The following is an 18,650-nucleotide window of genomic DNA, read 5'->3' on the forward strand; positions in this document are numbered from 1 at the left end:
ATGGTCTTTGTTTCCACTAGAAGTAGCAGGGATACAATATTTCAAACAAGACATTGCCCTAAACTTGAAAAACCCGAAATAAAACGTACGTTATTTTTTCTGACTAAAACTTGTAACGAAAGGGAAGTAACAGTTTGCTATTTATACTTGTTTATTCAGATGTATATAATATATTATGTAATATAATATTACTACATTATATTTAAGAAACTGCTCTAACATTTTGGAGCCGGTGCAGCGGGTAGACTGTTAGTATGTTGGAAATGAACGAGACCTGTAATGATAAAAGTGTTGGTCAGAACATCTGACGAAGTTACATAGAAAATAAAATAACGACGTTAATTACAATCAACATTTACTTGCGAAAAAAGGACAACCGCTTAGTTTTTAGAATATTAGCTTTCCCGCCAAAATAGAAACAGCATCAGCAGCTGAGAAAAAAAATAACGGCTGTTGTTCATCGGTGAAAATGTTTCAAATTTTATCTGTTAATGGGCGTCATGGTATTTTCAAGCTACCTGTACTACATGTACCTTTCACGCCCCAATTCGACAAAGCTCGTCAAAAAGCTCGAGAAATAATATATATTAAAAAACGTGGATGTTTTCAAATGGCGGTGGTCATGTTACATTTACTACATAACGTGTATTATCAAATCTTACCTGCTAAACAAGCCTGGAAACCAGCATTGTAATCACATGCTACCTCATTCTTGACGTAATCATCTCTCCTGTCGTCATAATTATCCCACTGGTCAGGTCCTCCAACTAAACCACCATTTAGAATGTTCGGGTTTGGAGCGTCACCTTGTGCACAATATCCAGGCTTACAGGAACTTTAAGAATATAAAGAGCTTTGAAAACAACTTGTACAACAGGCTGTGCTCTCGAAAGTGCAGAAATATTTGTTTAAGGTTAATAATGATAAATGACAGAAATGTACTGATCTATATTTACAATTTTTGACAACAATTTCGATACAACTATAACTTTTTGGCCCTTGCTGACAAACTTCGATAATGTTTGTATGGATAATTGTCGAGGTGTTCCGAAGATTTTAAAGATTGGATCGAAGCTTACCTTCCTCTGTGATGGGGTCGTTTAGGGTAGTTACTTCCGTATCCAATTTCATAGCTTAGATGAAGTTTGTTGTCTCCGAGAAGGTAGTTGATTTGTGACAGGGCCCACTTTTTGTAAACGTCTGGTTGGATTCCATATTTGGCCGCCAATGTGGCAACAAATGCAACGTTTCCTGGAAAGGAGATAATTAAAATAATGGTGTATTATTGAGACATGTTGCAAAGGTAAGTAAAATTAAGGTTGTCTTGTAACATATCTGTCAAAATCATCTGGATATATATTTTGATATAGTTGCTATAATGTATGCGCCTAAAATCGTTGTCATAATCATCTGGATATACGTAGTTGCTGTTATGCTGACGTCTTCCTGATAGCGATTTAAAACAAAAATATGATAATAAAATTAAATATTTTAGAATAAAAAACATGCATGAACGCGTTATACTGAGCGTTTAATAAGCTAGACTCATGAATGGATGTGCTCTTGAGCTGTATTACTTTATTTTCCATTGCATTCCTGAAGATCACATGCTATACATATAATTTGATGTCACCTACTTTTATTTCATTTAAATAAAAACAGTCTGTATAACATATTATCTTTCCGGAAAGAAAATCAACTAGATATTTCATTGAAAACATCGGAAAAACAACATTTTTTAACAATACAGTCGACAATCTACGTTAGACTTTACCACAAATACCCGCAATCATACACCTGAACGTCTTAGAAGGGGGACACTACTGGATACTGAATTAGTACTTATATATACCGGCATGTCTGTTAGGTCCCCACTGGTCACGCCAGGCTAGTCCACACGGTGTCTTTTGTACGTTACCACCTGGTCTAAAAGAGTTGACCAGACCTTCAATGTCGGTCTTATATTTGCCATCTTTGGTAATGCCATATAGCAGAAGCTGAAATCGAAATGGACAACACTGGTTATGAAAGTAAACTACATGACACTGAATACATATAACCCAATCTAAATATTAATTTGTAATTGTTGTTGTCATTATTGTATATAGAATCTGAAACAAATTAACTGACTACCAGTCTGTGACATTTATAGATTGGACTGATAGTTGGAAAGACTGCTGGTCCTTTTCTCAACAAAAGTAAATTGAGACCTTAGGACATGTAAGAATATATTTAAATACATGTTTCTATACAAATTCGTATAAATAAAAAAGATCAAAGATAAACAAGGTCTTAACAGGGTCGTGTTGGTGTAGTTCATTAATTTATTATAGATTTAACGGATTCAAGTATTATATATTCTTAAAAGATCTTATTGTTTTATTTTTGTGGCAGATTGCCTGAAACTGTCAAATAAAATCGAACCCAGTACTCACAGCAGCGCCGACGTTGGCATCGTTCCAGTTAAAGCTCCAGGCTGTTCCAGCAGGGTAAAATCCCTTAGCGTCATTCAGATATCCCTGGTCGTTTGTGGCTTTGTACAACATTGCCCCGGCAACGGCAAGCTCATCAGCATCACCGGTGGACCTTTGAACAAACAATCAAATGATTGAGAGAAAAGATTAGACTTGTTATTCTAAAATCAATCATATTATGTGCAAACATTTTGAATTCGATTCTTACTCAATCCTCATTTGTTTTGACACTTAAGTTGTTTTTGACATATTACATTATTTATGACAAGTAAAAGCTTTTTCTTAACAGCTCTTATCGTTATTTTCTTTTTCAATTGGGCTTTATAAGCAAACTTTCAGGCAATAAAGCTTTTTCTATGATAATGCCGCTGATATTTTTACGTTTTTGTTTAAAGTTTCGAAAAATAAATACAGTGTATGTAGATTTGAGACTGAATAGCAACGTAGCAAGATAGTAAAAGGATCATTGCGCTCAAACTATGCTATTATCTTACTTTCTCAAAATCTTTTTACTTTTATGATTTTTATAAACCATTTTTTGCTTCTGTTGCGTTTTGGTCATTAATAAAATTTTAAGTGATTTGGTAGATTGTATGGAAGTCAAATTACCACTTTGTTAACGTTTTGTTACTTTCAATACACATTGTTTTACATTCAACGCTAATTTCTTTGTATGATAAGCAAGCTACTTGCTCAACATCCATTATAAAGAAAATGATATTTATTTATGATGCATATTGTGCCGTGAAGTAGCAACTTAGTGAGTACAGTGCCATTAAGAATTATCTTATTACCCGTAGAAATCCTTTGCTTGTGTCACACAGTCAGTGTATTTTCCTCGGTTGTTTTTAGCAAAAGTGTACAAACTCTTTGAAGCTGTGAGTAGTCTATTAGCAAGTCCAGTATCTACAACATATGAACAAATAATTGCTTACATATCAATGTATCCTCTACTGTAATGACATTGGGTTTCACTGTTTTGCTCAACTAGGGCATTTATAAGTGACCGTTAAAAGTTGTTTTTTAGGTAGGACTGTTGAAACACTGAAAAATATTTATTTTTCAAGACAACTTATGCTAAAAGCGATTTCAATTTTATTTTGTAAAACGAAAAATTGCCGGAAGTCCAGAACGTAAATAACATAAATTTTGTATTTCATCCCAGCCATAAATTTTGTATTCCTTCCCTGCATTACTATTCCTAAAACTGAAGATGACTTTTTCCTAATTACACCATCTCTATGACGGATAATCAGGCCATTTTACAATAATGTATAAACATATTTTTTACCTCCGCATATGTCCTTGAATACCATATATCCGGCCGCCATTGCTGCGGCGGTATCTCCAGCTACGTCACTTCCGTGACACGAGGTCGTGACCTTGTAAGCAGGGCGTCCCATATGCATGTCTTCTGGTCGACCCCAGAACCCGTGGTCAGCATGACCATCTCCTACCTGAATATTAACATGTTTATGTAACTGAATAATTTTATTATTATGCAAATTTTACTAAATATCTCTTATCAAATTAGAAAATGACAGCATGTTTGTTTTTTTTTTGCTACACAATAAACAATATACTCTATTATATTATTCTATATTAAAGCATATAACTTTATGCCAAAAAATAGGTTCGCATAAAGTAATCTGAATTATTTTATTTAAAATCACGATTCGCCGCGTAAATGATATTATTATTTTACCATAAAAATTATATACATGGACCACTTTCATTGTACTAATTTTTCCGTGTTTGTTCATTTTGTTTTCACGAGACACTAAGTTTTGAGTTAACCTTTTCTTTAAAAAAGATGCTCAATTCTGTTATCATGTATGTAACACACCTGAACATAAAGTGTCTGTTGGTCGGGAATCCAACATTTCAGGAAATAATCTAGCGGTGTTCGGATCATATCACATGCCATGTCCTTCTGCCCGGCGGACACATATCCGTCCTTGAACTCTAACATACTGTATAACAGCACCCATGTTGACCAAGCCATTGGTAAGTTAAATTTTACGTGATCTCCAGCTGAAGTAAGTTAAAAAATCAAATTAATGATATACTTACATGCAATTAGTTTTGTACCTTGACGATACAATTTTATACCATTGTAAATTTACTAAATTAATGTTATTGAAGTATATTTGATTTTTGTCTATACTTATCATTTAACATTTTACAGATATTAACAACACCGACAAAAATGATATTGTCATCACAATATAGCTATAGAAACAAATAATTTTACTTGCGAGTAAAATATGCATGCATCTTCAAAATAACATGATAGGATATAAAAAGAAAACAAGATCTATGATATTATATGTTTTGATTAAATTCAATGAGGTTGATATGTTGAATATGTTATTTTTGAATAAATAATTTCACATTTTGTCAAATCAAAAGAATTAAGGTGGAAAATAAACAATAAGGTATCCCTTAATTGATACCTCTTATCTACCGTACCGCCCTCTATGCTTAAATGAGTGAAGCGGCGTTTCGTTTCCCGATCTTCTTTTTTAAGAAACGAACATTACATATAAATAGTTCTCGTGAGGGCTTTTAATGATATAATGCACTTTTCCCCAAGATAAAATTAATGAAATACTTAGTTTGAAACAACACAGAATTGTTTTTTTTAACAGAAAATAAAAGCTGAAGGTCGCTTTAACCAACCATTGTGCTTATAATTCATGGAATCATTCATAAGATCAGCATAAAACATCGTTCAAAAGCTTACCGTCATACCAGCCCCCGCTGAGGTCATGGCCGTCGGCGCCGTCATTTACGGCGGAATCTCCACGCCATGGTATTGGGTTATTAGCGGGCAGTCTGCCGGACCTTTGAGCATCGTAAAACAAGATGGACAGTTTCAGGGCTTCTTTGTAGTTCTTTGAACCTCCGGATCCTAAATATTATATAGATAAAATTAGGTTTATAACTATGTCTATATATTGATTTATTTTCAATATTTTTTTTCAAATTTGATCTAGTTTGAACATATTAATGTAAGCTTGACTCATACAAATCAAATTCGAGTCCACTTTTCTTGAAGTTACCAGTATTATTGTCGTGTCAAACCTACGATCCTTCGGTGAGTGGCTTTATTATATGATTACTTATAGTTTAATATTTCTCTTTTGCAAAATGAAAAATCACGACAGCACCTATCCATGACTTTGGTATTATTATATAACAGTTTTTAAAAAATCTAAAAGAAAAAACATATACATGTATAATACAAGAATATTTGAAGTAAAATAGAAAATTGAAATTTATTTATATGTGTGAGTGTCACTTATCCTGTTCCCAACAAAGTTGATTCATATATGAACACGTTTCATTCATGTTTACATTAATGTAAGTACAAATAAATAGCACAATTATCATACCCCCGCCGGAAGTTTGAGTACCGGTCCCTGTGCCCGTGCTCGTGCCGCCGCCTCCTGTACTTGTACCGCCGACACCGCTGCCCCCTTGTGATAGAAATGAATCTCCATGTTAAAACGATGTCAAATGATAAGGTTATCTAAGGTAACGATTAATTAAACATGAACCCTTAATGTTTATTTGTAGTCATTCACATAGTTCAAAAATGGAGCACAAATATACTTGTGTATTATATATGTCCTTATCAATATAAGTCAAGTTATATTTCTAAAATTTATTTTAATCTAGACTTTTTAGTATAAGCTGTGAAGTATTTATAACATCACAAAATCTAATAGAAGAGTGAAATGAGCTTTTGGTGTGTTCCTTTTTTTAACATTTGTACCTTTTGTATTTACCGTTATATTCATATGTCCATATAATATTTAAAATAAACCATGTTCAAATTATTTATTTTTTCTACAAGGCTGATATAATTCTGTAAATGGTTTTGGCTTTTTGAAACTAAATTGTATACCTAAGATAAAGTTTTGGTGGTTTTCGTATTTGGTAAAATATTCTTTTTTTAGTTTTAGTTTTTAATTTTAACATCAAAATGGACGATGTGCATACCTTCCAAATAATATGATGTGGCGGGAACTTGATCGCCACTTTGCCTTGCAACAAAATGACATTTGAGAGAAGCTCCGGCCGCTAAATTAGCGAAAGCAGGAAGGGCCCGAAGAATGAATTCCTTGCCACCATTTACTCGACCTTCAACAGCAAACTTCCATACCTATATTATGTTAAATAATAATAAAAAATCAATACATTTTCTGATATTAAAAGATTTTTCCAATATATCTGCAAGGCGAGTAATCCAGAGCATAAACAAAGTCCTAAGGAAATTCGACTTGATTGGCTGAATCTGTTATGGAGTCTTCCCGTCTAGCACCGGCTTAACCAGTATTCAATCTTCAATACATAAATGTATTTGAATCAATGATCCCGAAGGTCCAGAAAATTTTGGTCTTCTACAATCACCCGTGATGCAACGACGAAAAGGTTTATTTGTGTTAAGCATTTCTAAAAAATTAACGAGGTGTATGTCTTTCCTATACTGCGGTATTTATTGATGTTGTTGTTGTTATATTTTAATGTAAACAGGATACAGTCATGCGTCGGTCGATCGTGTCAACATAATTTCTCATAGTCCTACTAAGTGATATATCCTATTTACATGTATATAAAAAAATTGAGCCGCGTCACGACAAAACCAACGTAATGCGTTTGCGACCAGCATGGATCCAGACCAGCCTGCGCATCTACGCAGTCTGATCAGGATCCATGCTGTTCGCTTACAAACTCTATTACAAGTAGAGAAACTGATAGCGAACAGCATAGATCCTGATCAAACTGCGCGGATGCGCAGGCTGGTCTGGATCCATGCTGGTCGCAAACGCATTATGTTGGTTTTGTCGTGACGCGGCTCATATGTGTTTCACCAAGGTAAATGTAAACATCAAAATGAAAAACAAATCATGTTATAGACGAAATTAATTCAATTATAAGTAAAGAAAGCAAAACAAAACAACAACAACAACAACAAAACATAAGAATTTGAAGCTGGCACTCATTTAATTCCTTCTATACAAAAATCAGAAAATGTCCATTATAAGAATAAGTACCACGTTGTCGAAGAAAATTAATTTTACTGTAAGTAATCAAAGAGAATGTCCCTCGTGTGCTCCAAAAACTGCAAAGTTGCTCCACCATGGCTTTATAATAAGCACCATTTTTTTTTTAGAATTTAGTGATTAATTATTTTCCAATAAATGCCTAATAAACAGTGTTCTATAAAAGTTGCTGAATTAAACTATTAAACTATAATAATATATGTAAATAAAAATGCGTAAGTACATGCATATATATGTACAACGTATAAGTTTTTTTTATTAAATGTTATTTCAATCAAAAGTCACTCACCTCGACCTTGTCAACTGGATGGCTAAATTTCAAATGGACCTTCCAGTTATGAGCTTCGCCAGTTACAGTGAAGTCTCCCTCGAACCCACCGTACCAGTGGTTGGTAATTGTCACCGGGTTCGCAGCCACAACACCTACTAGCAGAGCCAATATCAACATCCTGTTAAAGTGGAAAATTTATAATAAAGTAAAATATATCTGTAAGCTCAGACGATATATAACACAATAGTTCCCGTTCCGCTCCAAAGCCAGAACGGATCTGTCAGGAGTCGCACATCTAATTACTTTGTGTTCATCCCACCAAACAAAATGATTAATATCTCGCATCCGTTATTACCATTTTTTTATACGAATTAAATAAATAATATGACATTTGGTTTTCCCGCTTTTCTAAGAACTAAGTTATTTCATAGAAAATGCGCCATAATACATTTTAGACGTGCATACAAAATTTTAGAAAGAAAATACAAAAATGCAATACCTTGAGCGCTAAGGACAAAACCTCGTCGCGGACTAATCATACGTAGTTTAAGATAAGTCGTTTTATAACCAGAGTTGACATAGTTTGCCATCCTATAGAGATAAATAATAGTCACCGTTCACATAAATACAATGTGAATGTAATTGAACTTTGAAAACTGTCGCTGCAAAAATAATAAAAGTCTTTTAAAATATTCACTTCCTTTTTCTCAGTCGTTTAGTTCATGCACTGAGAAACTGCTCTTACTAATACATAAAAGGTTATAGTTTAAAAAAAAACGTCCTTTTTGGGTTGGGTGTTACGTCGCACACACAGTAGAAGTCATAAGGTGATTTCCAGCTTTACTGGTTGAGGAATACCGACGTTCCCTAAGCGAGATGGATAGGTTCCTCACATGAAAGAATCCAAAGTTCTTGGCAGGATTCGAGTCTTCAGTGGTGGGAGTCAACGACCTTAACCACTCGGCCACAGACGCCCGCTAAAACGAATTAACAAAAATTGATGTGCCCGTCTCATTATAAAGGCGCATTCGAGGCGGGTTATTGTGCATTTTTTGCAACAACTACAGATTGTGCCGTTGTAACATAGTCTATCATAAATTTATAGATTTTTAATTTTGATTTGGCTGATATCTTAATGACGATAAAACTTTAAATAACCTCCCAACACAAATAGTCTTTTGATCTGTTCACGCTTACATCAACAAATCTACTAAGTTTATTTAACATGCTTTTTGACATATAAAATGTCATATGACAACGTTGCAATTATATCAATGATATATGTAAGTGATGTGCGCTCCAAGCAAGAAACAGAAAACACACAAAACCAAAAAAAAAACCATTACTTTCACAAATATAATCAATCAATATGTGTTTATAAATCGGTTAAAGAGTAAGGGAAATATATTGCATCCTTGGTGCATACCTGTCTTTAATAATAAAATTAGAGCCGATACCTGAATCATATACCAGATTTACACGTAATGATCTTTGTACCGCATACACTAGTAGGCAGTTTTCTTCCTTTTAGAGCAGGTCACAGTTATTACAAGAGCGATAAGGAAGTCAAAATCTAGGGGATCAGTTTTAAGTTCAACAATTCCTTGATAAAACAAGTTAGATCTCGCTATTAAAGTCAGATAAACTTTAGAACAGTCAACTGGCGCAAGGTAGGAGGAGAGACAATGATTTTTTTCTAATTCTGTGTTATATTAATAAGTAAATCTATATTATGCTTTTGTATTGTATTAAGCTACAAGTGGTTACTTTAAAACGTTTGGCTATTTAACAAGGATCAGATCTGCAAGCTGTATTTTTTCTAGGATGATGTATGTTTTGAATTTAGAAATGTAATGATTCTAGAATGAAATTTGACTGCGGAGACACCAACATGCTTTACGTATTATGTGGTGCTTTTAATTCGTACTTTATGCAAAAGAAATATCTTTTTTAACAAAATCCACTACTTAAAATGATTTATCTAGTTTGCATTATCTTATTATTAGAGTTTATTAGACACATTATCGCTCGTAAACATCATATGACATTTCAATGAAATATTTTATTTCTTAGATGAATAAACATAGTGTTAAACAATGGTACACACTTCACCCTGAATTATACACCCAATGGTGTGTCTCATGCCATGAATAAACAATAATAAAGCCGTTATTCTCGACTTGTGAAATTCTCTAATAAAATACTGTATAACCTCTTTTTTAATTCAAAAATCCACCATTACCATGCTAAAAGTTGAATTGTGCTTAAGTCGGTGCTGGGGGGGGGGAAGTACGGTAACTGGCACTTTTCAGTACCGTCCATGAACAGGATCAATCAAACCGAGCCTGTAACATTTTAATTTTGTTGTTTTGGACGTTCTTTATTGATTCTATTTTTTTAAAAGACGGGATGTTAGTTATATAGTAGAAACATTATCTGTAGGCAGTGACCTCGCAATTGCGCAATGAACAAGATGACCATTAAATCCGTATAACTGATTAATGAAATAGAATATTTACAGGACCATGTGGGCTGTAGTAGGAATATTATTTGTGGGCAGTGCCCTCGCAATGGACAAACTTACCATTACTAATCACTGGTATGGAGGTTTTGAGGGCGACTTTGTAGCATCAGGCGAGGCTCATGGCTGGAAAGCCCATTTAGTGTTTGATCATCCAGTAAATAAGCTAGAAGTGAGTATTTCCTTGGTATTTAGCGAGATTTCTTTTTTTTTCAATTACACAATACTAACCGTATGTTAATTTCATCAAATATTTTCACATTACAAATATTCGACTTCAATTGTTTTTAAGTATTTGTCACTTTTCGACCGATACTTATATGATATACTTATATAATATAAAAGATCACTTGTGACCAATGGATTGCTTATGACACACAGAATACTATGTGTTTGCAATGTTTAAAAAAGGAAGGTCCTCATAAATATAAATAATAATCTATTTACGGGGGCCAGTGGGCGAAAGGTCGTGGACTGCAAACCAACCACTTGCCATTCACCACTGTAGATTCAAATCCCGCCAGGGACTTTGGATTCTTTCATGTGAGAAAGCTATCAAGCTAGCTTACGAAACGTCGGTGGTTCTACTCAGGTGTCTGCTCGTGCCTGAAATAATTCACGGAGGGGCACCTGAGGTCTTCATCCACCAATAAACCTGAAAAATCGCCATATGTCCTCTACTTTGTTTGTGTGACGTAAACCAAACAAGTAATTAATTTAAATTGTATGGAAGCATCTTTTAAATACATTGTATGCTAAACTCCTCTCTGGTGTGTAGGTATGGAAACTGGAAGTAGAAAGCCAGACAAACGGAGGTAGAGAATTCATTCTGAGGGCACTCCCTGAATTTTCAGAGTTGAATTCTACAACATCACTGACGTGTCATTTCGTTGCTAGGCAAGACGGGGACGCGGTACCATATGGAATGTATTATATAGAAGGTACGTGACCTTGGTCTAGTTATATGTTATCGGTCCTTTTACTGTATGTTTTACCAACCTCATTTTTATTTGTTTGGGTCGTCAGACAAAAACAAATTGGTTTATAATCTCACAACCTCCACCTTTCTGACATTCTGAGACCCAAACAAATTCAGCGCCTTCTGTGCTTTGATTTTAAAGTCTTGCTTTGATTGCTAGAGATAGAATTTATTATAAGGTTTGGTTTTAATCTATGTGACATAAAAAGAAGCAAACATACAAAAAAAAGTTTTTGGACTTTGTATTCAATAAAATGCCAGCACTAGTCGTGTTGTTTATAATACAAATACGAATGAGGAGTCCTGAAGCAAGAGAACATAAAGTTTCAGAATCTGAATTAAACCTTTGGAATGACAAAAGAGAAAACATATGTATTTATTATGTATCAGGTGGTAAGACTGGAGCTGGTGGTAGTACTGGAGGTGGGTCTACTGGAGGTGGATCAACAGGAGGTGGTAGTACAGGAGGTGGTAATGCCACACCAGGACCAGTGGCCGGTGGTGGTAAGAACTTGTTTATACAAGTGTTATAATGTTTTTAAAGTTACTGCAACTACAAAAAGATTCCCATCCGACGTTTGTTTGGTCATTATTTTAAACAGATAGTTGCCGAGTATTCCGGTTAATAAGCGTATTACCTTTGAAGTGCCTGGCTTCAAATTGTCGTCCGGAGTTTTCCCATGACAGTCAGTGTCAACATTGTTCGCAGGGCTAATGAAAGTCATGTTTAGGCAATTGAATTACCGGAGTGTATTGTTCCAATAAAACATTTCATCATCATCTATTTCATACGTCTATACTTATTTCTAACAAATAAAAAGAAAAGGGGTCTGGAACAGGTTAAAGATATAGTCTGGTCCCCAGCGTTCTTCTAATAACTTACCGAATACATATGAAAGGGCAGGTAATCCAGACTAGATTTAGATGCAAAAAATGATGTCCTACCGAAGAATAATTAAAAAGATTATTAAAATAATTGTATATTTATATCTATATATAGATTCATAAATGTCAGCTTTTAATTTATTTCGATTAGGTTCTCCAATGAAGTATGACTACAACGAGGCCTTAAAACTATCTATCTTGTTTTACGATGCTCAAAGATCTGGAAGACTTCCGGCAAACAATCCCATACCATGGCGTGGAGACTCTGCTGTCAATGACGGAGCTGACGGCCATGATCTTAGCGGTGGATGGTATGACGGTTAGTTTTTATTACTGGAGAAGTCCCTTATTTCTGTAATATTTAAACACTTTGTGCCAGACTATACTTCCAGCATCAAATTCACTGAGTTTTGATTACTTAACTAATGGGATCAATGGTGGATTTTTTATGTCTATTCAATTTTTGTGTCGCCTCTACGGAGTAGAAGCGACATATAGGGATCACTTCTCCGTCGTCTGTCTGTCTGTCCGTCCGTCCGTCACAAAACTTGTCCGGACTACTCCTCATAAAGTACTGGTGCAATTCCATCCAAACTTTACAGGAATGATCAGTACCAAGTCTAGTTGTGCATATTGTCAGCATTTTCCGGTTCAATGATTTTTTGTCAGAGTTATGGCCCTTTAATAATTTTTATTTTTAAAGTTTGTCCGGACTTCTTCATTTATACCACTAATGCAATATCAATGAAACTTTACAGGATTGATCTGTAGCTCAAGTCCTTGCGCATATTGCACGGGTTTTCCGGTTGAATGATTTTTAGCCGAGTTATGCCCTTTGATAAAAAGGTGGTTTTTTTATGTGTGTTGCAAGATACACAAAAGCTTGTCCGGACTACTCCTCATAAACTACTGGTGCAATTTTATCCCAACTTTACAGGAATGATCAGTACCAAGTCTTGTTGTGCACTGTCCGTCTGTCACAGTTATGGCCCTTTAATAATTTTTATTTTTAAAGTTTGTCCGGACTACTTCTCTTATACCACTAATGCAATTTCAATGGAACTTTACAGGATTGATCTGTAGCTCAAGTCCTTGCGCATATTGCACGGGTTTTCCGGTTGAATGATTTTAGCCGAGTTATGGCCCTTTGATAAAAAGGTGTTTTTTTCTGTGTGTTGCCAGATACACAAAAGCTTGTCCGGACTACTCCTCATAAACTACTGGTGGAATTTTATTCAAACTTTACAGGAATGATCAGTACTAAGTCTTGTTTGCACTGTCCGTCTGTCTGTCCGTCTGTCACAAAATTTGTCCCAACATGAAATTGGCCATCATGAGGCGACACATGTGATAAATGATCGCTCTTGTTATAATTTCGATTATAGTTGTCACATAAAAAAACATGGTCACTCCAAGCTTTTAAAATATTATTTGCTTTTAACAGCTGGAGATCATGTCAAATTCAATTTGCCAATGTCATGGTCAACATGGGTGCTGTTATATAGTATGCTAGAGTTCAAGGACGGATATGTGGCCGCCGGTCAGAAGGACATGGCATGTGATATGATCCGAACACCGCTAGATTATTTCCTGAAATGCTGGATTCCTAATCAGCAAACGCTTTATGTACAGGTAAGCTCTTCGTAATGGTTTTTCTGTCAGAGCAAATATCAAAAGAAACAGTTAATAAAGCCATCATATAAATATGTGTTATGTCGCTATCTCCTGTCAATTCAAATACTTGTTTTTCCTTTTATTTTATTTACAGGTAGGAGATGGTCATGCTGACCACGGGTTCTGGGGTCGACCAGAAGACATGCATATGGGACGACAAGCTTACAAGGTCACGACCTCGTGTCACGGAAGTGACGTAGCTGGAGATACAGCCGCAGCAATGGCTGCCGGATATATGGTTTTCAAGGACATGTGCGGAGGTTAGACAAATTAAAGGTTAAAATAAGTCTAATCGATTGTTTAAATACATTACCTTTGAAAATTCAAAACTTACATAAAGAGCTTATCGCTCTAGCATTTATATGTATTCCTTCGGTTATTTTTTCAACTTATTTTAAGTTTGTATTCTTATTCATTTTAGATACTGGATTTGCTGACAGGCTTTTGGGAGCTTCAAAGAGTTTGTATACATTTGCAAAGAGCAACAGGGGAAAGTACACCGACTGTGTCACGCAAGCAAAGGACTTTTATGGGTATTGTTAAAAGTTAAATTTTCTCTCACAAAAAAACCCATTCCTTTCAACCCGAAGGAACCGCCATAATTTCAAACGATAAAATTATTCATTTTAGACATATACATATATACTTTTCAATAACAATCTACATAGAAATTAAATATACGGATATAAAAATGAATCTTGAGAATTTAACTTTTGTTCAAAGGTCCACCGGTGATGCCGACGAACTTGCTGTTGCCGGGGCATTGTTGTACAAAGCCACAAACGACCAGGGATATCTGAATGACGCTAAGGGATTTTACCCATCTGGAACAGCCTGGAGCTTTAACTGGAACGATGCCGACGTCGGCGCTGCTGTGAGTACTGGGTTCGATATAGCTTAAAAAGTAAAAAAAAATGCTAAACAATTTATTTCAGTTGTGATTGAACCTATTAAGTATTTGGTGAGAATGAACAAACTAACACAGGTTGTTCAATGTAGTTATTACCATTTAAAAACAGGTTGTTTACGCTATTGTCAAATAGTAATTGACCTATAACCGAATTTAAGCTTTGAATATAAATGTTTAAAACTCTATAAAGCATACAATAATTCGTGATGTTTCTGCAATATACCGGTTGATTCGAGTTATGCCTGGACTTTGTCTCCGCATATTACTCTATTTTTTCCAGAGGGAATATTCTTAAAAGATTGATATAAGGTTCGGAATCTCCATTATTTCTTAAGACTTTCTGTCCTCAAATTTAACCATTCATAAAATTTTATTTGTAGTTATTACTGTATGGTATTACAAAAGATGGCAAATACAAAACAGACATCGAAGGTTTGGTGAACTCGTTCAAACCCGGTGGTAACGTACAAAACACACCATGTGGATTGGCCTGGCGTGACCAGTGGGGACCTAACAGACATGCCGGTATTATATTCATGATATAGTTTTGTAAAATGCTACTGGGGCCCTAGACTTTTAGAGTTTAATATGGTTAAATTAAGCTGTACCAAATCTAAATTTGAAAAGAAAAGCACTGAATACTTTAATATGTAGAAGTAACATTATTTGAATGAAACAAATTGCTCTTTTTGTACACAATTAACTATTAAATAATGTTTTAACGTCAGAATAAGAAATTAAATATGCACTCATTATGAGCCCAATTAGAATGTCGTTTACAAAGCCCTCAAATTAAACATGTCTTATCGCAGGAAACGTTGCATTTGTTGCCACAATGGCGGCCAAATATGGAATCCAACCTGACGCTTACAAAAAGTGGGCCATGTCACAAATCAACTACCTTCTCGGAGACAACAAACTTCATATAAGCTATGAAATTGGATTTGGAAGCAACTATCCCAAACGACCGCATCATAGAGGAAGGTACGACAGTGTCAAATATCAAAAATGTTACGGATTAGCAACGCTGTTATTCCATAAGTGTAACACGTGAACTGAAAAGTATGGCGGCTGATTTGTGCCATGTTGTATTTTTGCTCCGCTGGGCCCCAAAGAAAAAAAACGAAAATGACAAGTTTGTCGTAATTTCGTGCTTCCGCCTTTAATTCCGCTGGGCGCCAGACGAAACACTTAAATGCGACTGTGTGAACACTTTGATGTACCTCTGCTCCACGGGGCGCTAGATGAAAACATACAATTACCACAGAGGGACCGCTTTGTCGTATTTTCGTCTGACGTCCCGCGGAGCAAAAAAAACACGAGTAGATACCATGAATGTTCTACCAAATTGTTTTAGTTTCGATAGAAGTGTAAATGTCAAAAGTTTTGTTGTTCTTGTCGTTGTTTGTTATTGCTTTTGTATTTTAATGCTTTTTACGATTTTTTTTTTGCTCCTTTATTTAATTTCTACCAACGTGGATTCTGAACTTATTATCATACTTCTAGGATATTGGATGATTGAAATGTGTGATTATCTTTCCAATTCCCTGTGTGCACAGCAATTGACAATCTTCACAATCCTTCCAAAGTGCCCTTGATTCGTGTTTGTGGTCGCATGGTCACTTTCATTTCAAAGTGTCCTCGATGCGTGTACGTGGTCGCAAGGTCAATTTCCTTCCAAAGTGTCATCGATGCGTGTATGCGGTCGCATGGTCAAAAATCTCTAACAAACTGAAAACGTTTAAGAAGTTGTTTTGATACGGAAGCGTCCTGGGGCCAAATCTTTATGTTCTATATAACTAACTCTTAATAAGGAGTTTTAAAAACTTAATATGGGATTTGTTACTTTTAATTAGGACCTATAAAAGCCTAAATATATAGCAATGAAATTGTTGTTATTTGCATAATGTTACATGTAATATACCTGAGGGTCGATGAGTGTAAATGCAAAAGTCGGAATTCAACAACATTTTCATAAATCGCTAAAATCTAGATATATGAAAAATGACACCAGCTTTTATTTGTTGATTCAAAGCTCTTTCTATTCTTAAAGTTCCTGTAAGCCTGGATATTGTGCACAAGGCGACGCTCCAAACCCGAACATTCTCAAGGGTGGTTTAGTTGGAGGACCTGACCAGTGGGATAACTATGACGACAGAAGAGATGATTACGTCAAGAATGAGGTAGCATGTGATTACAATGCCGGTTTCCAGGCTTGTTTAGCAGGTAAGCCGTCTTAAAGTGCATTTCAGCTGATGAAAAGGGGAGATTTAAGCATTTAATAATCCACGAGCCCGTCCGGGATGTACCGGAATACGGCATTTAATTTTGTGCTCCAACACTGTAAATAGTCTAATTCGCTGAAAACCCTCCAGCTGGATTGTTGAAAGTTGCATAATCCCACTTTACAAAAACAGCGTTAGAATTAAGAAAGCAGTCAACAAACTATGTTTTATGTTCTTTTGTTGCAATAAAATTGTAAATTAAACGTTGTATTAAAATTACTGAAAACAGTATATCACAGATGGCCATAACACCTAATCTTTTGAATAAAAAAATATTTTTCTTGTGTAATTGTGAAAACTATAAGAAAGATAGGTTTTGACACAAACACTGTAAGAATAATTCTTCTTTGAACATTTCCAAACTTGAAATGTCTTAAAACTTTTGCAATTGTGATTTCGCGAAAATTTAGAAACGCGGAAATGTCCACTGATACAGTAATTACATATTAGATATTTGATCTGTATGTTGATTTATTGATTTTATGTTACAGGTTTGGTTCATTTCGCCCACAACAACGACTTGCCGGCAGCACCAGGAGCTAAATGTTAATTTATGTTATTTCTAAATATTGCAATGAGAAATGATAAATAAATTTGTTTTTGCAATTTCCAAACAAAGTTTCTACTATTTTATAATTTGTTTCAAAATAGTTCAATATTATAAAAGTAATAATATATTTGAAGGGTAGCCTTATCCGAATGATAAGTTAATGCCATTGGCACAAAATGGATCGATCATTATCGCAATGGGTTCAAATCCCGTTGATTTTTATGTCGTGGGGGTAATATATCAAGCTAGCTTTAAGGCATTTGATACTACCTAGATAACCGCCGCCAATGACTAAAAAGACACACACCTAAATTTGGTCTTTATACATCCGTTAAGTTGGAAAGTTATCAAATGGGAACCTGATTTGGCTAGAAATTAAATTATGCAAAAAGTAACCAATTCTTATTCAAATAACAAGACCAAATTTTGAAAGACATATTTTTATGTTAAAGAAAAAGTATAAGTTTGACATACGGTAATAAGATACGAAAGTTACAACGTGAAGAATACAAGGTAGAGAGAGCATACAGGACAAAATAGAGATACTACATGATTTTGGACATAAAGAGATTAGATACATAGGTGGCAGTATCAGTGTTTGGACACCCCACCCTTATTTGCCCCCTGGATCCCTACAACCCTGAAAAAAAAATTCAAAACTCTAAGGCTTACTATAAGGTACCAAATACAAAACCACTGTAAAAATTAAATATATATAAAAAAATCCACTATCAAAATTATACATGTAGTTATAATAATTATAGTTATATTATATAACTATAATTTTGATAGTGATTTTTTTAAAAATTTTATCAGTGGTTTTGTATTTGACCCAGGGGCAGATAGGGGTCGGGTGTCCAAACACTGATACTGCCATCTATGATTAGATATACTGTTGTTCGTTTCAAGAATATGTGATAAATGAATAGTTAGTTTAAACATATTAATTCTAGCTCGATTGCGAAACAAGTTCTTGCAACTTATATTAATCATTTTACATGTATACATGTACATACAAATTTTAGCGTT

The 18,650-nt window shown here is 34.9% G+C and overlaps 2 protein-coding genes across 2 annotated transcripts; one reads left to right on the top strand and one right to left on the bottom strand.

Moving 5' to 3' along the window:
• Window positions 1-133: 133 nt before the first annotated feature.
• Window positions 134-8,467, bottom strand: LOC132749720 (endoglucanase A-like). Its single transcript, XM_060739603.1, has 13 exons — window positions 8,317-8,467; window positions 7,836-7,995; window positions 6,483-6,645; window positions 5,873-5,956; window positions 5,221-5,388; window positions 4,321-4,508; window positions 3,766-3,931; window positions 3,269-3,380; window positions 2,436-2,586; window positions 1,853-1,997; window positions 1,080-1,251; window positions 663-835; window positions 134-274 (listed from the first exon to the last, which is right to left on the bottom strand). The coding sequence occupies exons 2-13, from the start codon at window positions 7,992-7,994 to the stop codon at window positions 216-218; spliced, it is 1,740 nt and encodes a 579-aa protein (XP_060595586.1). The 5' UTR covers window position 7,995; window positions 8,317-8,467; the 3' UTR covers window positions 134-215.
• Window positions 8,468-9,331: 864 nt separating this feature from the next.
• LOC132749721 (endoglucanase A-like) lies at window positions 9,332-17,647 on the top strand. The gene is made up of 13 exons (XM_060739604.1): window positions 9,332-9,487; window positions 10,339-10,510; window positions 11,117-11,279; window positions 11,708-11,821; window positions 12,354-12,521; window positions 13,647-13,834; window positions 13,971-14,136; window positions 14,298-14,409; window positions 14,600-14,750; window positions 15,167-15,311; window positions 15,599-15,770; window positions 16,840-17,012; window positions 17,563-17,647. Exons 2-13 carry the CDS (start codon window positions 10,343-10,345, stop codon window positions 17,619-17,621), a joined length of 1,779 nt encoding a protein of 592 aa, XP_060595587.1. The 5' UTR covers window positions 9,332-9,487; window positions 10,339-10,342; the 3' UTR covers window positions 17,622-17,647.
• The last annotated feature ends 1,003 nt before the right edge of the window (window positions 17,648-18,650 follow it).

The sequence above is a fragment of the Ruditapes philippinarum genome, unplaced genomic scaffold, assembly GCF_026571515.1.
Source record: "Ruditapes philippinarum isolate M1 unplaced genomic scaffold, ASM2657151v2 ctg73_1_1_1_1, whole genome shotgun sequence".
Lineage (NCBI taxonomy): Eukaryota > Metazoa > Mollusca > Bivalvia > Venerida > Veneridae > Ruditapes > Ruditapes philippinarum.